At 38.8% G+C, this 23,606-nt stretch overlaps 1 protein-coding gene across 1 annotated transcript in view; it reads right to left on the bottom strand.

The window, feature by feature from the left end:
• Window positions 1-23,606, bottom strand: part of gcgrb (glucagon receptor b) — a 56,208-nt gene that overhangs the window by 12,826 nt on the left and 19,776 nt on the right. Inside the window, exons 2-6 of the mRNA XM_044114439.1 lie at window positions 4,204-4,348; window positions 3,943-4,039; window positions 3,734-3,841; window positions 926-1,014; window positions 617-735 (exon numbers count right to left, since the gene is read on the bottom strand). Coding sequence (XP_043970374.1) covers window positions 617-735; window positions 926-1,014; window positions 3,734-3,841; window positions 3,943-4,039; window positions 4,204-4,257 — 467 coding nt within the window. The 5' untranslated portion in view covers window positions 4,258-4,348. The remainder of the gene's footprint in view (window positions 1-616; window positions 736-925; window positions 1,015-3,733; window positions 3,842-3,942; window positions 4,040-4,203; window positions 4,349-23,606) is intronic.

Here is a 23,606-nt window from a genome sequence, read left to right as displayed (position 1 = left end):
AATATTTCTAATATTTCTGCTTTTATTTTTAACTATGTTAGTTTTGGTCCTCCATAAAAACCCTCAAACATGACTCCTTAAGATAATTCAGCAAAAAGGGGTAAAAGAAGATGCCACAAGTTGTTTCTGGCAGCAGTGGATCGGCTGCTTGTTAGCTATAAAGGAACATTACTTTTTCACATAGTATCATCCGGCTGGTTTGGAAAACCATTTATCCTTAAAAACTGTATTTACTCAAGGTTTTGTCGTCTGTTGTGAAAAGTCGCTTGGCAATCTTGTAAAACAACAACAACAAAAAAAAGAAAATAGAAGTAATTTGTAGAGGGGAAAACTACTTTCCACGAGAATTTATTTTTGCCTTTTCATCACCTTCTACCGGTTTAATTCTTGAATTGTCTCATTTCCATTCTTATACATTTATCCTCCTGAATATCTATGTCATGTGGTTGTGTTTTTATCAAATTTATTGTTCTATTGCTTTCTTATTTCTCCAGATTTCTACCTTGGAACTCTGTTCCTCATTTGTTTTTTTTCTTTTCTTTTTGTTCCCAGAAATGCATTTTCCCTCTTGTCTGCATCCCTGCGGCTGTTTCTCTGTGTTTTGTCCATATCGTACCTGAAGCTGATGAGAATGGCCAGGGCCAGGAGCAGCGCTCCGAGTGACAGAGAGTATCCCACTGTGTACATGATGCGCAGCTTGCTGAGGATGCGGCCATACTGCTGCTGCAAACCTGACTGAAACGCAAACATGGTTACCTTTAAAGCATTCATGCTCCTCACACACACACACACACACACACACAGCATAGAAAAGAACTCTCCGTGAACAGATGGGAAGATGTTACATTCTACCTTTCTAGATTGTGTCAAAGTCAAACCATCTGTCATACGTTAAGAGCTAAATATTCACAAAGATTTCACACACCTCGCCGGGATCGTCCTCACACTCGCTGGTGTTCTTTGGTCCCCATTTGCCGTCTTCGTTGCAGATCCTGTAGACCAAACCCTGCCAAACTGTTCACAAAGACACAGCATACGTCGTGTGAGGCTGGGTTCAACCGTTCAAAAAGAAAGGAAGAAAAAGAGAAAAAAGAAAGAGAGAAAAGACATTCATCTCAGAATGTCATCATGTGGTGAAGAAACATCTCCACCTGGAAGCTGTGTTTAGTTCACCTTAACGTCATACTGTTGAGAAAATTATGTTTTGTTTCCACATTGAGTGAGTAGTCGGTTCAAACTCTGTGGATTTTCAGTAGAATTTATTTACGCTCCATATTTCATGATGGAGTTGCATGACTATTTTTTTGTTGACTTTTTGGTCACAAACGAACCCTCTAAACCCAGATAGGAGCAACAAAGTCCGTCTTTGCTGTGATGAATTCCTACTAAAAAGTTTATTATTATAGTTGGTTCAGTTTTACACTGCTATCATCATTAATGCTAAGAATTTCTCTCGACTTCAGGAACATGAATGTAAAAATGACTTATGATTTAATAGCATAAGCACACTGCTTTGAAAGACTAATGCGTATCACACGATTTCCTATTATTTGGTGGGAGACCAAGAAGGATCTGACCTTCAGGGTTTAAACTGCGGTAAAATCCATTTAACTCCCATCCAACAGATTGCAGGTTTCACTTCATTCATTCATTTTCTTTCTTTCATTTAATTAAATTGCAAGGGCACAGGAAGAGCTCGGTATTTGTAGTGAATCCTTCTCATTTGAATCCACCGTATCAAAGACACTGGATGAGCGCTGCCTCCTTGATGTGATTTTCAAAGAAGCTGATGTCAATCAGTTCTGACGGCATCAGACGGAAAAGCCTTGTAAATGCACATTTGGAAAAAAAAAAACCCCGAAGAAACTGCTATAAAACTCGAAATATTTTATTTCTATTTTGAACAAAAGAAAGACCTTAAATGTCCGGGTGTTTTGTTGGTCAGGAAGAGTCCTCCTCCTGTGATGTAAAGGCCCACTTAACCTTTCCCTTCATGAGTGTTCATATAAGTCGAGATCTTTTCAAAGCTATTATTCTGAATGCTATACACTGAAAGTCAATAATAGTAAAAGCCTTTTAGCTGTTAGGAAAAAAATAAATAAATAAAATATTGCAATTTCTAGTTGGAGCTTTGTTAACAAGCACACCACCCAGACGCTGACTGTGGCTTATCTTGACGTATTCAACCGTTATGAGCGGTGCAGTGATAATGAGGAAACAGCAGCAGTTAGAAATTTTACCCCAGAGACTGAGTTCAAGCTAACAAGCTGTAGCACCAACACAATGTGATAACAGAGGGAAAATTATCTCTAGAGTTGAATTTTGATTGACGGAAAAAAGCTCGGATCACAATTACATCATAAAATGACCAGCGTTATATTACAGTACAAGAATCTGTACCGAGAGCTGAAAAGAGGCAGATGGCAAATAAAATCATCTATTAACAACATATATATATATCTACAGTATATCAATCATGATGAGTTTTTAGATGGATTACAAAAAAAAATGTAAAAATATAAATGAAAACTGACATCTACAAAATAATGACAATTAAATAAAAATATGTACCATACAATGAGCAACTGCAAAAAAAAAATATTCATCCACCTTTCAAGTCAATATTTAGTTGATGCAACTTTGGCAACAATCACAACTCAAAGTTCTTTTGAAAGAGCTGTATGCAGTATGAATTATCCTGTTTCTCTTTTTTGGACATTTAAGAAGCCATGGCACTCCCAAATAAAAATAAAGGTTATTTGGCCTCTTTTAAACAGCTCAAAAACATTGGCATGTTTTTCTCTTTTGTTCTGGACTTTGGTTTGGACAGAAAACGCAAAGAATATAGGCAAAACTCATTAAAGCTAAACATGAACGGCAGACATTCAGGCGACGGATTAGAGTGCTTGCATCAGACAATGTTATGATTCGCTGGACGTTGCTCGATAATCTCCAGTAGGAGGTTCAAATGTTGTCTTTGATTTCCTCTTGTAGAAGAACAATAACACAAGTAGCAGTTGTTCAAATCGACGAAAGCAACAAAGATCACTTTTGAAGCAGCAGCATAATCTGATACTGAGAGCATTTTGGAAATTATAACTTTTGATTTAACTGTGTTTAATTAATGGAGAGGGGTGGGGGATCCAGCATCAATAAATAAACGTTTATTGAGATTGTACAAAATCAACTTTCAGCAGATACTATAAATTCCACTAAATCTACTGCAACTCTTCTTCTTCTTCTTTTTTTTTTTTTTAAATGCAAAGCTATTTGTTCTGGCTGCAATTAATTATATTAATTAATATAATTTCTGGTTTGAATGGGAATCTTTTAACTCTGTGAATTTGTCTTAAAAGATCCGCATTAGCTTCTGGTTCCTGAACAAGAAGGAGACTCAAACTCAGGTTTGCTCACTTTTAGCACCTGAAAATACCTCAGTGAATTTATGTTTTAGACAATAACTTATAAAGTCCACCATTGTCTTGCACGTGCCATTAATAACCCAGGAATTTCTGTTCTTCTGACATAGACGCCAATTTCTCTATAGCAACCACTGAAAGTTATAACAATGCAGTTTCTCTTATCATACTGCACACACACAATATGGTGGTAGCAAGATTTAAAAAGAAAATAAAAACTCATTGTTGTACAAGTGCCAACACTTTTGTTCTTGCTATGTTATGCAGTTTCACTGTGAATTACCTCCTTTTTTTCTTTTAACAGTCTTACTGACCTTTTCGATGCCATGGCAGGAACGTTGGGCAGGAGACATTCACAGTAGTACCTGGACGTCCATCAGGCCAGCAGGCATACAAATCAAAGCTTCTGTTACACACCAACCCTGTAACACACAAACGCACACAGTTAACAACATATAACTGTTGCATTGGACGGATGTAAGTCCGACATTAAATTTGACCTTCATGAAGTTCAATCGCTCACCTGTGGCAGGGGGCGTGGAATTGATCAGGCTTGTGCAATTGTCCTTGTAGTTGCTCCACTTCTCCTTCACAAGCTCCAGAGAGTTAGCAAAGGACACCTGCAACGGAGAGGCTTCAGCAACACAACAGACCCCCCCCCCTCCTCTCTCTACGGCGTCTCAGTCTCACTCAGCGGTACCCAAGGATGAGTGGATTAGGGAGGGATTAAAGTTGCGTTTAATTTTATGTGTGAAAGACAGGGAGGGTATTAGTAACACTGTACCTTAGTGCAGCTGGAGAGCGTAAGCAAGGCCAAGAGGAGACACACCTGGGACATCCCACCGATGCTGGGAAGATGGGGGTTGGTGGGGACCAGAAGAGAGAGGAATCCCACATGAGGCAGGCTCGGCCCTATTTCACCCCACGGCCTGTACACACGCCCACGCATAGACAAAACAAAAGTAAAAAATAGAGAGGATTTATTTTCTGAGAGCGTGGTGGAGGTGGCTGGAGCTGGACGTTTACGGCGTAACATTTCGCAGCATTAGTGTCAAACACATGCTGTTCCATGCCGGTCTTTAGAAACATAAAGATGCCCAGGAGCACAATTTACACCCCAACTCACTTCAGTTCAGTGCACAGCTTTTTCAGAGAGTGAGCGGTCCATAATGTGACGCGGCGCTGTCACTAATGGTCTACAGTACATACGCAGGATCTCTTGTCAATAATTCAAAACAGAGTTTTTAAAAACATCAGCTCATGCCGTGCAACGATCGGTTCATCATAACAGACAGTTTGCAGTACCTAGAAGAAGTATTTGTACTTAAAAAAAAAATTAGGCATATTTTGTTGTATTAACACCACATGATTCAAAATACTTTATTACGATATTATGTGACAGATCAATGCAAAGTGGTGCACATCTGTGAAGTGGAAGGAAATTGATGAATGGTTTTCCAATTGTTCCACAAATAGAATCATGGTTATGGCAAACATGGCAAATAATATTTCAATAAACGTAGATTATTTTAATTTACACTTCTGTAATAAATTAAAAACAGGTCGGATTTTATTTTAAATAAAAAATACAGAATTAAAAATAGACGATTTAAAGAGTCAGTAGATTCTGTTGTTTTAGTTTTATATTATTGTTAATTTTCCCTTCAACATTATAATTTATACCAATTTTAGAATTTTATTATGTTTGAAATAAACAAATGAACTTTCTAAGGGCCCTGCAACGCCTCCTGGCGGCCCTCAGGGGGCAGCGGCCTCCACTTTGAAAAACGCATCGTTAGAGAACATTAGTGAACAAAGAGCATCATGGAGGAACATAGCACACGTGGAGAAGCCGGGTTAGGCTACAAATACACATATAAATGCAGCAGAACGCTCTACTCAGATGATCCTGAGGAAAACTGGACTTCTTCTCTTGTTACCTGAACACATTTCATCAATAGCCACTTCTAGCAAATGTTCAGGACTGTGAAATCATTTTTAGATAAAAGGCAAAGCCTAAGAAATGGGAGAAGAAATTCAATTGCCCTCTATTGAAGCACTTAGGGTCGCCATGTCCTGCATGACTGAGGCTCTACATCAGAGTCTGGTCAGCTGAGAAGGAAACAGAACAACACTTTACCCTGAACACACCATCCTCACAATGAAACACGGCAGAGGCAGCGTAATGCTGAGCGGGTTCTTTTCTTTAGCAGGAACGGGGAAACTGCAGCTGGTTAGTGGGAAGATGGGTGCAAAGCCAGGTTTTATATCGAAGCATGTAAATTTCTTGAAGAACCTATGGCAATTTTTGAAAATTAATGTTTACAAACAATTTCCATCTAATCTGACTGAGCTTCAGAAGAAGAAGAAGAATGGGTTATAAAATTTCAAGGTGGCATGAGGTTGCTAATGAAATGTGTGGCACACTTTTAAGACATGAAATTGTACAAATTGTTGAAAATCATAACCCTTTTATCTTCCAATTTACATTTTTTCACTATTTTCATCTAATATCATTACAAAACTCCAAAGTTGAGGTTTTCACATAACAAAATATAAATACATTCACATAACACAAACACTTTTTCAAGGCACTCTACTTTGATCGAGTTTGCTTTTTAAAAAAAAAAAAATTATTATAATTTTTTTCCAGGCTGGGATCATGTGGCACCGGTTGACCGTCGTCGCCCACGCAGTTGGAGAACAAAACGAAATCTGAAACGTTTCTGCAAAAAACACCTTGAGCATGGAAACATTTTTGGCTAAAACGTTTCAAATTCCATTCTGTTCCAGTCGGTTTTCGCGTCAGACGCAGAGGATCCCATGGAGCGCCGAGTCCGGGGTTCGCACAGGAACCTGAGCAAAACATGAATGGCCTGTCATGCTGTACAGATTTTTTTTTTTTTTTTTTTTAAAGGACTACAGAACAAACAATGAAACAAATTGCTGGGATTTGATGCTACAGCTGTAATCCTGTTTTGCTATGAACACTGTGGATTCCTATTAAGTGAACAGCAAACGAGCGCAGAGCAGGAACATAAGTTGTTTTGGGGCTAAATACAACCAAATCAAAGGGATTAGAAAGGCAGGAATAAATATTCTGAGAAATGTATTTGCTTTTTTAAAAGCAAATACATCACGACAATAAATTAGAATCTTTGGGAGCTTCTTAAAATGTATGCAACAATTTAGTCACTAACTTGTTTCCATCCAGGAGTCCTAAGAAAAAAAAAGTCTTTTTCATGTATATAAAATCCGTCACTGGATTACCTTTCCCATATTTTTAGAACTTTACATGCTGGACAAGAGGGTTTAGGAGGATTACGGAAGATAAGCTTCAAAACATGACAGGTTTGAAAGGCAATCTAAACATGGTTGGTTTTGCTCTTTCCATAGATTTGTTCGCAACGGCAAAAATGACAATAATAATAATAATAATCTGTTCTTATCCGTTAAGCTGCAGCGGTTGAGATTATGAGCCATGCCTGCGACTCCCTCCGCTTTGCTGATGGTGTTCCCCACAGTGGACTGAATATTTTTTGAAGTGGAAATACTTAAATGTTAACTCCCATTGTAAATACAGCAGTGCTTCAAATTGAGCCACTGCTGTTCATTTGTGTCATGAGCTGAAAAAAGCCAGACAATAACACTAATTGTGGTACTTATAACATATGTATATTTTATTATTATTTAAAAAAATGTAAAACCCTAATTAAACAGTATTAATTAAGGTTTTTAACAACCATAACAACCTTTAAATGCGCCTTAAAAAGTAAAGATAATGCATTAGGGATTCAATCACAATTTTGTATTGCAGTGGATTAACCAGTTTGGATATTTTTCTGTGAAATATAATTCTCACTCATGAATAAATGACCTATTTACACATATTTTCGTATTTGAAGGACAATAAATCTTGAGAAGCCGCATCACGTTGACTCAGTGCTGTTGGCTGGCATTTGCAAACGAGCCAATCCATAAGCGGCGTTTGATTTCGCTGGTGCCGATTCCCAAAGAGCGGCAGTAAGGACGAGCGTGGACGTTAGCTTCTGCAGTAGCCAAGGACAAACTGCAGTCTCAGTGTGAAAAGGTGATGGACAAAGGTTTCATACTGTAGTGTCGGCACAAGCAGTGAGAATACCATGAGCTCTTTTAATCCTCTTTAAGCGTGCAGCCTCATCTTTTTATTGTTGAATGTTTTACTCCAGTTTCTGAATATTACAATAAATGTTTCTCAAGGACTGGAAACACATTTAGTTGGAAAAGATTAAATCGCACAGCGGCCACAGTAAAAACCTTTTGGAGGTGAAAACCTATATCCCAATTCTCACGACACACGCAGTTACAGAAGCAATTGATTTGGCCAGATGAGTCTGCATAAACAGGTTAACGTGCTCATGTTAATATATAGATGTGTGTATGGGTTGTGCAACAGGCTGGCGAGTTAGTGTGTTTGTTTTCATGCAACCAGAATACACAGCAAAGGACGGCAGGCGGAGAACGACAGATAACTGTCTCAAAGTGATAATAATCGACCGCACAGGCAGGTTTAACATTATACACACACAATCCCAGATAACACGACGTCTGGGCATGATGATATCTGACTATAATTTACCATCATATTTATATTCAGTGCAGAGGAGCTGGGGCTGAAAGCCGGACATTAAATCCTGAAAGCATCTTTCCTGGTCTTTAATTTATAACCGCGGCGGTATCTTGGGATCTGGAAGATTACCTTAATCTTGGTGCACTTTAGAGCTTTAAGGGATAGTTTTTGTAGTCAAAAAGCCTAAAAGAAAATTGTCCAAATTTGAGGCAGTTTTCATTCTCGAAACTCAAGTTTAGTGCTTTTTTTGCATCTTGTCATAATGACCGCCCTTAAAAACTCTGTGTCTCATCTGTTCTTGTGACCTTGTGTTAAACCCCCATTAAGTATTCATTTTACTTGCCACGGTTTTACTCCGAGACCTCACAGTGAACTCCAGTGATTATTATAGTAATCTACCTGAGATTTCAACGCAAGCGTCGCAACGCCACAGAAAAGACTCAGAAGCCATAACCTTCTGTGTGAAGAGAATATCTCTCGCTTATTCTAAGCGAGAGATATTCTCTCTTAAAATTCTTACTTTTTTTTTTTTTTAAAGCAAGAGGTAAAAATAAGAATGTCTGATAATTGTTGTGTGACCAAGTTACTCGGCGTGGCTCATTTGCTTTCCTTTGCGATATTCAGAGCAACAAGCGCACTATGTAAATGATCACACATTACGTACTGTACACTTTGAGTGCATCTGGGAGCCACTAATGACGCTCCATCGCCTGCAGTTATTTCCTTTGACAAACTGTGTGTAGACGCTCATTTGCACTTTTTAATTTGTCCGCACACACATACATACACACACCCACACACACGCACACACACACATGCATGTTTTTTTAAAGGCACGGTAAAATATTCTTTCCAAGAATAAGTCCCATGTTACAGCTTGTACAATCATCAGAGGACACCTTGACCTGAACTCTTGCCCTAATTCAGGTTTTGTCCCATTATGACACTAAAGTGTCAAAAAGTGCCAAACTCGCTGGTTAAACATGTGTGACGTGATTACAGTATGAGCAAAGAAATCAAAAAGAGATCGTCACTTTTTTTTTTTTCTAACTGGGTTAACAGGGAAAATCACAAGATGTTTCACACTGCTTTACTACTGATCATTTCTTTTAATTAAAAAAATGTTCTTCTTTTTAGTTTTTTATGCTTTGACGCAGGAATTTGTCTTTCAAGAAATAAGAGTTGGATTGCTAATTTTTACTTGAAAGGCTCTTCCTGTCTCTTCTTGGACATTTTTTTTCTAATAAAATGCTTGCTGAAGAAAAGAATAACTGTCATCATTTCAAAAGTGGTATTTAAATTATAAAAGGTTGTTTTCTTTTCACTCTATCAAACAAATTTGTTTATTTGTTACTATTCAAACTAGCAAATTCACTTTTTACTGTCTTTGCACATTTTGTCTATAGGATCTATTTAAAAAAATAAAAAATAAGAATAGCTTCAGCCAAGAACTTTTTCAGCCACGTTTGTGTTTGATCATAGGTTGGTTTTTCCTCCTTTTAATGGCAAATTATCAAACTGAATCGGTAAGAATTAAATGTAATTTGACACTGCCTTTTAACTTCTTCTTATAGGACAAACTCTGGTTTCTCTGCTCACTGATTGTCTTTGCCCTCTCTTGAGACGAAGATGTAATTTTGCAAAGCCGACAGTTCCAGCCAATAGAAAATCAGATTGACTGACTTCTTTCGGCCGCACAAAGATTGCAAGTTTTAATCAGGAATGCTTGAGCACCGGTAGCAGAATGTAAACAGCTTAAACAGAAGATACCTGTGTTAGAGGCATATTTGCAAGCAAACCAAACTTTTTCTTTCAAATGTAAAAACTGCTCTTAAAATCTGAGTGGAAAAAAACAATGAATCCTTCAAATCATAAATGTGTGTTTTCGATTTAAAAACTAAAATCTTCCCCACTGGGAAAGACCGGAAAGATGGTGTAGACAGCAAGTGACCAAACACAAATCGAAACACGTTTCCTTTTTTACATCCCAGTAAAGTGAGTGTGCAAAGAGAGGTGCAGAGTCCTCCCTCCGCACGTCTCCATTTACTTATTTAAAAAGAAAAAGATGTAAACATACTCTGAATGTTTAATTCTCCTCTCTGCATGATCAAAAAATAACGTCTGCACATGAGAAGAAGTGCTTCGTATAGAAGATGCTGCTAAGTAATGTAGAGTCAAGGAAAAACAGACTCAATCAGAAAACCGATTGAGTCTGTGTAAACAGCGCTTTCATAGACTACACACACTGTGATAGTAAAAAAATGTAGCTCACCAGTGAAAGGGTGAAGCTGAGGAATTTCAAACCTCATGCATGTGTTTATTAACCTAACTACTGTAAACACATGCTACTAAAGCTTCAGGTTTTTAGCAGCAAAAAGCAGGAAGTCACTCTATTGCAATGGTGCCATAAAGAAAGACTCCACGGGATCCCATCATGTGAATCAAACTGGGTCCCATATTCTTTTACTCAGACGTGACTTTACATTTATTGAGTTGTCATCGGAGGTGAATACACATTTATAGGTTTATATACTGCTTTCTTGAACAGTACATAGATGATACAAAACATATTCGTTACACGTTTTACACAAAGTAATTCTTAGATGATGACATTTTAGTCTGGTCAGTTGAGCTCCTTTCCTTTTCAGGGCTCTTGTCTCTTTAAACTCAAACAAACTGCAGCTGGCCACGCCCACCAACTCAACCTTTACAGGAGCCTCCTGCACAATAAGAATGCACCAAGTGGTTTCTGGATGGTAAGTCAGCAATAAAAACATTTGTCTCTTTCAGCAGCCATTGTACAGCGCATAAAACGGTAAAACCAGCTGACCAAATGTGCTGGAGCTCAGCTTGGGTTGCTGGACGACGCAGTCATTTTTGAATCGGCTCATTTTCAAGACACCAAAAACTGCATTTAACATAATGCCATAAAAAAAAAAAAAAAACACAACTGTGTGTTTTTTAAAGAGCTTGGATTGTGTTTAGAAGCAGCTGAAACCCTGATGGAAGTATAAAAACGTGAACTTTACCTTTAATTGCTAGCAGAGTGGCATTAAATTAATATATATACGTACTAGACATCCAGATTCCCATGCTTGGTTTTGCCATATACAACCTTGCTCTTCGTCCCGCGTTTACACGACATGAATCTGCTCTCTCTAATGACACATGGTAGTCAGCTGATTTTTCTTTCTTTTCCCCTTAGTCTCATAATCTTCTCTGCAATAGTAAACTGAACAGCTTCCCCTCTTCCTTCCCGGACCGTACCAGTGCGTCTGCCATGAGACTGTGCCTTTCTCTTCGCCACTCACACACTTTCATCAAAGTGCACAAAACTGCACGATTATCCACGATTGGACATTAGGAAGACGAGCCAAGAGAAGTTGAGTGAGCGTGCGACTCCGGATCCTTTTAAAGCTTTGACCTTAAATGATCAAATGACCGGTAATGAAGTTCATGTAAAATGTAAGCTGTTGTTGATCACCGTTAACGTGACATCGGTCACCCGTGGGTATGGCGTAGTGTTACAGAGTAAACGCATTTCCCCCCCAATGAGCGCTTCCAAATTCTGTTGTTTAAATCAATCAAGCCTTCCCAGGGTGACGAGGAGAAGATAATTAAGCCGAGTGTGGAGACTACGTAGGAGGTAACGGAAACATGCGAGCAGCGGCTGTAATGGGACTAAGCTGAGCCGTAATTATGTTGTTTCTGCTTCGGTAAGCCGCGGTGCCCTGTATGACGAATGACACTAAACTCTAATGTTATTTCTCTCTAAAGCTTTTTTGTTTATTATTATTTTACTCTTTCTGTACTTTATACCAGAGAACAGAAATGTTTTTGTTTTTTTTTGTTTTGGTTTCAGTCTGTTGTGTATTGTTTTGGTCTATTTAACCGGATGATTCAATCAGGCCGTGATCGGTTTTAATAGTTTTTAATCTGTCGTGCTCAGAGCGATGACAGTTAAACAGAAACAAACACAAGTGGCCATCAGCCAAGTGGAACCGATGCTGAGAACAATCAGCATCAAACAAATCTTAATATTAAACACAACCTGAGAAAAAAACCAACAAACAAGAAGCTGTTTTCAACTGTAATATTTAATAAGTGGAGAAAAGCAATCCAAAACAACCTCAGCCTGAGAAAAAAAGAAACTGACCGTCAAACCTTAACTGTACAAAGAACAATTTAGCTAGCTGATATTTTGGCTTTTTGATAATTTTTAAGTATTTTCCCAGTGAAAGAAAGACTGAAAGACAGCCACTGCTGAACAAAACACAGAAGTGAAGCAGTTTATGACAAGTCGCCAGAACATGAAGCAGCAAAGCCGCCCCACGCCGTCACACTGCCACCATTTTCTGCATGTTAGTTTTCTAGTGGATAGAACAGGATTCACACCCTTTAAAAAGGCGCATTTATGTATCAAATGTCTGCAGGAGAGCTTCCCAAAGGTCTTTAAGATCAGATGCTTTTAGCCAAATGTGAGGAAAGCTTTTTATTGCATGTTCTTCATTTCTGTCCAGTCAACTTCTTAATGTTGAGTGATGAACGTAATGAAGCCAACCTGAGGCGAGACGTTTTTCTTTTTTAGTTCTCCTAGATGAGTTATTGATGCACTCTTAGATTGAATACTGTTTTGCTTATTTAAATCTTTCTTTTTTTTTTACCCACATCACATTTTGAGACAGAAACTCAAGTGATTTTTCTCTTATTTCACATGCCAGACAATCATCTGCTGTATCGTCCGACAATGTGTTCAGTCACAGTTGGTTTGAATATCTGTTTTTCTCTTAATAAAATAAATTGTCATTTGAAAACACTTTGTTCATTTATTCAAGTTATTTTTGTCAGACATACAAAAACAGTGTTACTAAAAAGTAAAACAGACAACATGTGAAAGGGTGCAAATACTTTTCTTCCGTCATTTTTAAATATCAGTTTTCACATTTGAATCTATTATGCTCTTAAGCAGAGGCAGTAAAACTAGAAGTCTTTTCTTTCTGTGTCTCTGCAAAGAAGCAATCCCAGTGATGCGTTTTGACAGCTGGTAATAAAGGATTCTCCAAGCTTTGAGCACCAAACAACAAATCCACTCAGCTCACCTGCATGGAGGTGGCAGCAGAACCTTCCCGCCCGTTATTCAATCTTTACGATTTGCGTTTTTAGATCCCATCTGCGATCGGAGAAGACTACAGATAAGACTTATTCAATTCTGCTCTGAAAGTGGGTGATTTTAGGTTTAATGAAATGACTTGCATGATATCGCTCACATAAAATCACAGCATGAATTTATAAATTTAGATTTTTATGATGCTGCGAGCACAATTTTGCTGCAAGACCAGTCAGCCAGATAGCGTTTGAAGTACTCTGAGAAAAATAGTAAAAAAATGTAACTTCTCTTACTCTAATACATCTCTCAGACCAGCATAGTGTGATGCTGCAGATTTAATTGCCCTGCTAAAAAATTTAGCGGCATAAATGCAACGACAAGTACAACAACTACAGCAACTTTGTGACATTTATTCTGTCGTCTTTATTATCAGAGTCTGTCAGGATTATTCTCAGACACCCACATGTTAAATGGTGGCAGTAAATAAATGTGAGATTTAAAAAAAACAAAACAAATTGCTTTATAAAAATTTAAATCGATGTTTTCCCCCATTTAGTTCATTTATTGCTCAAACACAGGCATTGATTCAGGGTCAAATTTAGATAAGGGGTGAAACGACTCACCACATTAAACAGTCTGCAAGTCGTGCCCTACATGAGTGTCTTTGGTTGTTTTAGATGGAAACAACTGAGCTCCTGTAAGACAACATTTCTAGACACTAGCTTTGGCATGTTGGCATCTGAATTCCTGCGTTCGATTTGTCTGTGTAAGTTCAGTCCATTTACCGTTTATGATTTAAAGCACTGCTTTATTTTTCGGTTTTCCTTTGGCATTTTCAAAACTGAAAACACTGGTATAATCTGAGTTCAATAATTCTTTACCTATGATAAATTCTGCAATAAAACCTTTAATTTCTTCCTGAAATTTCAATGTTTCAGACAAAGACTCCCCGAACTGAAACATCGATCAAAACTGATTTTCTACACTAACTAAAGGTGGAACAAATGGGGACAGAAAGGGGGATTCGCTCAGGTTCAGCTAAGTCAAGAACTACGGCATTGATTGGAGACATTACTTGTTTTTTTTCTGCTTTCAGTTCCTTCCTTCCTTCTTTTGGTTTTTCTCTTCTGAGTTGACGTATCAGTAGATTAAAACCTCCCATGAGGCTTTTTTTAAAAAACGCCTCCAACTGGACAGTCCGGCTCATCGAAACGAAAGCCGATGTAAATAGAACTGGTGAATTTAAAGTGGCGTGCTTTGGCAAAGAATTCTGAAACGTACAAACAAACACACTTGATCTCTTCATGTTTGGACCGATGGAGAAAACTCCAGCATATTTTTTAAAACCAAGCCACGGCAACCTAAGCATCTAAAGTCCCTCCCGATGAGCAGGAGATGATGAAAAGAGCTTTAAAGCCACGTAATCTAATCCTTTATTTACATCCAGCTCACCACTCTCATGCTGCACAGTGGTGTCCAGATGAGGTCGGGATGCTTTTTTTCAAAAGCAAAGAAAACTGTTCCCTTGACAGCCAACATCTGCTTTATTCAGAGGATGCTTCTCAGGAAACAAAGCAAATGTCAACCTCATCGTTCTTCAATTGAATTCTTTTCTGCGTCTTCTGTTTTCAGAGAATTCCCCGTTCCTTCTCTCATCTTGTTTACCTGACGGTCCTTCACCTTTTCTGATGTAAACTGAATATTGAAGAAACTGAAGAAAACAGCCAGAGCTTTGAAAGGGCCCAATACTCTGTGTTTTCTTGGTATATCATCTTGTCTGATTTAGGAGTCTTACACACACAGCCGGTCCGGCAGGGAAAAGTTTCACTCCCTCATGTCGTCCGTGTTCACGTCAGTAAATCAGTTCCTCCAGGATTGTCTGTGGGATTTTATTTTTTTAAATCAATGTCACAGATTTTGTGACACTACTTTATTTGTAGGGAATTTTGCAATATTTTTCGTCAGGCAACCCCTTTCAAAAAGAAGAAAAAAATAACGTGCAAACAGATTGGACACGCAAGCATTTTTTTTGTCATTTAAAAGAACTGAAATAATTTCAATTTTGTTAACTGTCATGTCAGTCACAGACTGCAACTTGATATCAAGTAAGGCTGAGGTAGCAGCAGCACTGCGGCCTGCAGGGAGGATGCAGCAGTCACTTAAAGCTGCAGTACGTCACTTTTATAAAGAAGGTTTTTCACATAAAGCTGTCTCCATGTCATGACAGTTTGTTATGAGACAATCTGTGAAAAGACTGATAGCAAAGAGCGAGTAGGGGAGGCGATGTGCAGCGCCACACGGGGTAGTGATTGACAAGAGTTAAGTCCCGCCTCCTGACTCTGATTGGTTGTTTCTAGTTGGCAATGGGAGCACTGGGAGAAGGCAGAGGAGCTCAGTTTTTTTATACACAGATTATGTGTTACAGTGTTGTCACAACGTAGTGACAGTTTCAACAAATATGTAAAAATGCCTATATTTTTTAAATAAAATGTGCACACTGCAGCTTTATACCCAATATGTTTCACCATTTTAGCAGAAAATTTGCGATAGACATACAGTTACACATTGGCATGAAAAATGTGGATATCTGTTGATTTTGCGTGAATTTCTGCAATCGCGGAATTGCAAAAAACCAGAGGGATGAAAAAACAGCCTTAACGCTTTTCTGGACTGTTAAAGTGTAAATAGCAACACTTTGTCCTTCACTGATTTCTATTCTTTGAATTCAAATATCACGCTCTAGCACTCGAAATACTTACTTGTTATTAAGGATAAAGTTCTCCAGTCTTTGCTGGCTACAGAAAATAAGTCAGTCCATGAGTTTTCCTCACGGTTAACACTTGGAAATAGCTTAAATACTTTCAATAACCACTATGCTCAAACTATCACCACTTCCAATGAGGAGACATCTGGACTGGAAAGAAATTTGGGAATCAGTGAACTGCTGGCAGGTGGTTCAAGAGTCTCGGGTCTGACTGCTACATTCGGAGTAGGTTTCTGTCAAACCTTGCGCTCATCTTCCTTGTGCACAAGGAAGGCGAGGGGCCAGTTGTGGATTTGGCTGAACGCGGCAGCATCCAAGTGAGATCGTAAAAGTTGTGTGCGAAAGAGAAAAAAACCCCCCAAAAAACAGAAAAGCAGCAGAGTAAGAAGCAGCGCGGTGGGACACATGTGGGAAGATGGCCCGGCCAGCACATACCATTCTCAGTGTCCCGTGGAGAATGCCCAGGGCGAGACCCTAAATCCTCAGTCGGCCTCTCTGGGCCCCATAAATCTCCTGCCACCCGTATCCTGCTCCCGTTACATTCTACTTTAGCACTAAATCCATCTTTAGCGTTGACCCTCCACTCCCGCCTCCAGTAGAAACACAACATTTCGCAATTTCCCTCACCAAGTGGAGCTCATGTGGAAGTTTATACTCCTGAATCTCAGTAAGATGTAAGAAAAATGACGTGAGAAACAGGTTTTTGTTTTTCAACCCAAAGTCGCTTAAATCATCATAAAAGAAAAACAACTCACAGATGGTTTCAGTACAAATAAAGCTAGAGAGCTTTCTAACTTCGAATGTCTTTGTATATTTTATATGTTTGCTGTTTGTAAAAAGAGGCCAGAGGGAGGCTACTGATTATGATTTGGTTGGTTTATCTTCAAACCAAGTCCATTAATCAAAAACCATTTTTGTGGGTAGAGAAGTTGTCTTGTGATCTGAAGGTTGTAGGTTTGATTCCAGCTTCCTCCTACCACGTGTCGATGTGTCCCTGGGCAAGGCACTCACCCTCAATTTGCCTACCGATCTGCATATCGGTGCATAAATGTGTGAGCGTTTGTGAGCGCGTATGGGTGAAAGGTACTCTAGAGTACAAAGCGTTTTGAGTAGTCAAAATGATTGGAAAAGCGCTTTACAAGTTCAGTCCATTTTACCATTTATTAAAATAAAAATTGAATGAAAGCTTCAGTGGATCATATAAATGTGCAAAAGCCAAACAGCAAGAAAGGATAAATCCAGTTCTGCTCAGAAATTCACAGACACTCGTCATCTGGAGGAATCTCATATAATTTACACATTTTGTCAATTCAAACAGTGGAGGACTAAAGGAAGACGACACAAGAGCTGAGTTCAATCAGCAAATCCAACCCAGAACAACAGAGTGCCAGAACAGCAGCGTAAACACACACACACACACACGCACACACACACACACACACACACACACACCCTCCTCAATTGACATTCTTTAACAAAACAACTTAAAGGAACAGAACTTACACATCAAAGCACTTCACACTGCAGTCACTCACACATTCACACACATTTATACACTGATAGGCAGACTGGTTGGCATTGTGAGGTTAAGTTTCCTGTCCAGGTGCACAGCGACATCTGACAGGAGGAAGTCAGAATCAAACCTTCAACCCACTGTGGCTCAGTGACTATTCTGCCACTGAGCCACCGAGCCGCAAAGGAAAACCTGATGTACTGAAGATATACAGTAAGGACAGGAGCTTCGGTCGTCTCCTCCAACAAGCCTGTGAGCCTGAGTAAAAATCACACAAGTTTGCGTGTTTTAATGTATCACATCCAAACTGATCCATGGGTCCGCTTGTAGTGCATTTGCAGATCCCACATCGGCCGACATGCATCATTGAACCCTGCAGCGCTTGCCAACATGGAGGAAACAAAGTGATGGCACAACACTGTAAAATTCCACAATTAAAACACAGAAACAGTCTGAAGTAACTTAATGGAAAAAAAAGGTAGCTCTCAAGACCATGATTAAAATTTGGACTTATAGCAAGAAAGCTATAAGGAATAGGCAGCATCAACAATTACCTCCAGCAGTCTGTATGTGTAGACATAGCAATGCCTGCTTGTGTGAAAATCTTGGCACCTTCATTGTGACTGTGGCGCATTAAAACAGGAAAGATGACTGTTGATGGGGAAACACAAAACTGTGTGCCTTAAATCAGACCAAAGCAGAGGGATGCTGCAGAAGCGTAAAAACAAAAACATACACAAAACATTCAGCAAGGTAAAGTTAATTTCTTTGTTTACAGTCTGGCTGACATGCAAAACAGCGCTGCTGCTCTTTGTACAAGTTTAGAAGCTTGGAAAGTGGCAATGGAATAACAAAATCATCAGTCATGCAGCCAGTGTCCTCCAGTGAACTCTAAAAAAATAAACCAGCAGATAACGTTAACATCAGTCGAAATTAGTTGCTGCTTTTTGAGGACGCAGTTTGGATAAAATAAAGTCATTATCTAGAATGAATGAAAGAAAAAAATAACTGATGAATTTCTGGAGCCCTGAGGCTGTTAAAAAGAAGAAAAAAAGAGAGCAGTGTTTAGTGGAAGTCGGAGAAGAACTGCAACCATGTCATGTCGCTTCACTCATGTTACTGTGCAGATTTTGCACAGTTACATGCAATATTTAAATACATCTCTAATAGCGCTCAATCTGGTCTCAAACATATCCTTGAAATCTATTTCTTTGACGCTGATGTGAGTAGTTGGAGTTACCATGACAGCAGTCAATCGCGTTAACAGACGTAGCTACGTAAGGGACTACAGTGAACGCCATACAGTTTGTTTTGAGTTATCTTCCCTTCTATAAACCTCGATGTTTCAATGCCAGCACGGCACAAAGAAGCTGAAACCGTGTCGCCATGTGTGTGAACAATACACTTCCTGTAAAACTCTCCTGTTGTCATGTGCAGCGTTGTGCAGAAACTGAATGCTTGTATTTATGGGGCTGATCGCTGCGTCATGCAGACACGGCCATACAGTTACCTAAAAAAACGTAGTAACTATATCATCACTCTTATTGTTATGACAATAGTACCACAAAATACCATGATAAAGGTTCAAGTCCATGTTACCCTCCACTACTAAACGGTTCACCTCATTGGTTCGTTTAATCATGACAACGTCTGAAGAAATTACACTTGGCTGATGTCCAGTGAGCTGCGTGGCAAAAAGAAAGGCCACCTGGAAAGACATTAATCCAGCTATGGTGTAGTAATTAGGTCACACCTTTGACTGGACGCTGCAGCTTACTGCAGACGACGAGTTACTGAAGGAGAAAGCCACCCCCGAACTCCAACATGGCCGCCTCCTACACGGAGAACAGCTACCATTTTTTTTCCTTGTGTGATTCGAGTGACACATTAGCTGACAGAGAAAGGCTGATTCTCTGACTCCAGTGGAGCATCATGGACCTTTTCTATAAGCTGTTATCTCAGGTTTTATTGATTACATAACATTTGTTTTAGTTTAGCAGTTCATCTTGAACAGTTGTGGACAGTAAGAGAGTAAAAGTCACAGCAGAAATGTTACAAAAAATAAATACCACTTTTTCCAGCGTCACAATATCTTCAGCTTTGTAGAAAGAAAGAAGGAAATAATGTCAAACATTTAACTCCTATCAACTACAATACATTATAGAGTATTAATAATGTTTTCTTCTTTCTTTTTTAAAAATGTAATTTTGTAATCTGATTATTCTCTGTTCCTGTTTTTTTAACAGTTTCTTAATTTCCACCGCTTTTCTCAACTTTTTCTTTTTCCTCAATGTTGTTTTGCACCTTAAAGACGTTAAACAGGATCATTCACCGTTTTCATAAGCGAGAATGCTTTGCCACTTACAAAACGTCCATGCCATTCCCCGGGGAATTGCTGCGCAACCTGAGATTAACAGTGACATAAGAAATAAAGGCAACATCATTTAAAGATAATCCAACTTGATGGACACGAGGTCCTGAACTGTCTCGACTGCTGGGCTGCCAATTCGACGCACTTCACTCGGCTGCCCGACTGTCAGCCTTCTTCACATGTTTGACTCAAGTGGAAAAGCTCAAATCGCTCTGAAGCTTAACTGAATCATATTTAAATTGCTCAATCCTTGTTGACTGTTTCCTGGGAATCTCAGATTACATAAACCAGATTCACCTGCTGCGTTCTGCCAGGGAAGTAAAAGCTCTGAAAGTCGTGATACTTTGTGATCAGAAAACCATCAGAACAATTGACATCCAAGCGCAAAAACTGTTTTTTTTTCTTTTAATTTCTTCTTTTCTTTGCGATAGAAGAATTGGTTAATTGGTCAATGAATTCAACCAGTTAACCCACAGATTTACAACTTAGACTTCTGCTCTTAGTAAAGGAAAGTGATGATTTGAAGCAAGAAAACCACCGAAAGCTGTTTAAAACCAAGGTCTTCTGAAAACACCTGAGATGTTTGTTGGAGCAAATTCACAAAGTGTGGACAGAAACTTGAGCCAGACCTCACAGAGCTGCCACACAAAGACACGTCTGGGACAAAACTGTCACTAGTGTCAAACTCTTTCTTGCCTCGGCGTAGTAGAGAAAAGACAAGACAGTTGTTCTGGGCTCCAAAAGCTTCTTTTCTCGTGGAACTAAATTTTTCATTTAATTTGTAAATCAACATCCCAGAGTCTGGACTAGAGTGGCAGAGGCGCAGAATCCACAATGCTTGAAGTCTAGTGTGACGTTTCCACAGTGAGAGGTAATCTGGGCGCCATGTTGTTGTTTTGTCGTGTTTTCTGAAGTCAGCCATTAAATCAGCCATCAACCAGGAAACCTTAGAGCACTTCGTCCCTCCTTGAGCGGAGAAATGCTGCTTTCATTTTCCAGAGGGACTTGGTACCAACCTTCACTGCTATCATTTTCTTTTAGTGGCAAGCACACCCAAAGTTTCTCTTTGGGGTTTAGGTCAGGAGTTAATCTGTTGTAAACGTGTTGTATTTTCAGTCTAGTGGCTAATATGTGACCATTTATTGTCATATTTAACATCAGGATGACTGATTGTAGGATAAATGTAAACATGGTCGAATGAATCTACAGGTGTCGTTACACACCATCTCTTTAACTCATCTATATCGTATGTTTGGGGTTTTTTTTAACTACGAGCAGGATCATAGATTGTATTTAAATATATTTGCTCCATGCGTTCATCCTTTGTGAGTCTGACATCGACGGTAAGTTTTTATCTGAAAAAAGCAATTGTGAGACCCAAAATGTGGAGTGAATTGAATTTAGATGTATAGTAATAAACAGAGAGTGTATTCCTGAGTGGTTCAAACATCTTTTTAATCAGAATCAAGTCATTGTTAAACTCCCTCAATAACAAAAAGGAGATCAAATGTGATCGATCTTTTACAAACCTGTCCGGTTTGTAAAAGATCGATCACATTTGATCTCCTACAAACCTAGTTTCAATAAAGCTAGGTTTATTGAAACCTAGCTTGACTTTAAACCGGCTTAAAAATAGAATAATGGTTTCGTTTTTTTACAGATTAGGTTACTGAAGGAGTAACCCACATAAACCTTTGCACAAAAACAACCCATTTTTCTCTGTCAGGTGACGTACATGTCATATTTAAAGGGGAAACCTAATTAGATAAGTCTGTTAGATGTAAACAGACTCATATTTGCCGGAGGCACCGCAACACGCAGAGAGACGACGCTTAAGTTTTCTGTGCGGCTCGGAAAAAAGGCTGTTTGTGTCGCTGTGCATCCCGGAGAGCGCGGCTCATAACTCAGCTGGGTTTGTTTGGTTCGCAGTCGTCATCCTCGTAAATCACATTACAGATAATTACATTTGTTGAGTTGTCTACAGAGAGGCTGGAAGCAGTCGAAAAAACACTAAAAACACAGGAAGCAAAGACTAATTTAAAAACTGAATGAGATTCTTAAAAAGGCATTAAATTTGTCAGAGAAAAGAAGTCACACACGTGTGAACTAATCCTTCTCAGTGTTATGTAAGCTTGCAACTGTCTCCGTTTGACAAAAAGAAAAAAAGACAGAGTACAAATTTAAAGCCTGAGCTTAGATATAAGCATGTGGACAACAAGACAATGCACAGTATTGTGATGAAGTAAACATTTCATAGCGACTGAGATCATAAGAGCTTTATTTGTCTCATAGTTTTATCCAGGTGTGTTCAGACTTAAACTGGTGTCAAACTAGATTCTACGATGGTTCTATTAGTTTTAGATAAAAAAAATATGCACGGCTTAAAAATTCCTTGCATTGCCAGGGAATGCAGAGAAAAAACAAAAAAACTTTCTTTTCTTTTTTTTGCATTTGATTTTTACATTTCCTTATTTGTTACATGAATATTTTAGTGTGGAAGCAATTTCTGAAAACAATCCAATCTGTTCGCAGTTGATCTTTTTCTCTAGATGAAATCAGTCTCTCTGCAAACGCTGGGATTGAGACAGGTTCTTTATTTCTGATGGTTTTGGATTGAGACAGGTTCTTTATTTCTGATGGTTTTGGATTGAGACAGGTTCTTTATTTCTGATGGTTCTGGATTGAGACAGGTTCTTTATTTCTGATGGTTCTGGATTGAGACAGGTTCTTTATTTCTGATGGTTCTGGATTGAGACAGGTTCTTTATTTCTGATGGTTTGGATTGAGACAGGTTCTTTATTTCTGATGGTTCTGGATTGAGACAGGTTCTTTATTTCTGATGGTTCTGGATTGAGACAGGTTCTTTATTTCTGATGGTTCTGGATTGAGACAGGTTCTTTATTTCTGATGGTTTTGGATTGAGACAGGTTCTTTATTTCTGATGGTTTTGGATTGAGACAGGTTCTTTATTTCTGATGGTTTTGTGTGCATACCTGCAGCTGAGTGTAACTAACAAAGTAGCTGGGATTGAAGAATTATATAGCTCTGCTATATAAATGCAATATCTAAGCTCAATTTCATCTTTTCCAGCAACATGGGTTGGTTTTCATCCTGGAAACTAAGCATGGATCACACATCCAGTAATTCTCCACACAATGCAGCCAGTACAAGAAAAGTTTCTTTCTCCCCTTTCGGAAGATAATTTTAACTTGCAGCACACCACCGTCATGTGATAAGAAGTCATGCCTCTCTGAGTGTGTGACCTCTGTGGCTAGGTGGTTTATGAATGATGGGAAAATTGCTTCAGGAAATGAAAATAAACTAAGACTAGATTTGATCAAGCTCAAAGACCCCTTGCTTAAGTTTGTCTAATGACAAATGGAAACAGAAGGGAAACATGTTATTTTTTCTGCCCATGTTATTACGCAGAGAGTTAAAATTAAATTCCTCTTGATCCCATTTTGAACATTGTAGCTAATTTAACAGAAACAAATATATAACACCATCTGTAGTGCTAGCAGCCGGTATTTCAGTACTCCTTTACTCTAAAATTGGACTGTTGTGACCTAATTAGAAATTCAAATGTACATTGGAGTGCAGAGGCTCTTGGAGAAGCCAGCAAGGCGCGTGTGATGATGAAACTCCAGATAAAGAACTGGATCATCTGGTCTCTTCAACATGTGCTCAAGATAACTTTAATTTCATCCACAGTAATTTATTGATTAACTAATACATTATGCATAAACTTCTTGACCAGGAAACAGAGAACACTTTCCAAGTGTGTAACACAGAAAATATGTTATACATTTTTTCCTTACTTTCT

This window comes from Gambusia affinis, linkage group LG04 (assembly GCF_019740435.1).
Source record: "Gambusia affinis linkage group LG04, SWU_Gaff_1.0, whole genome shotgun sequence".
Classification (NCBI taxonomy): Eukaryota; Metazoa; Chordata; class Actinopteri; order Cyprinodontiformes; family Poeciliidae; genus Gambusia; species Gambusia affinis.
The sequence above is the reverse complement of the archived record's forward strand: the minus strand, read 5'-3'. Positions and strand labels throughout refer to the sequence as shown.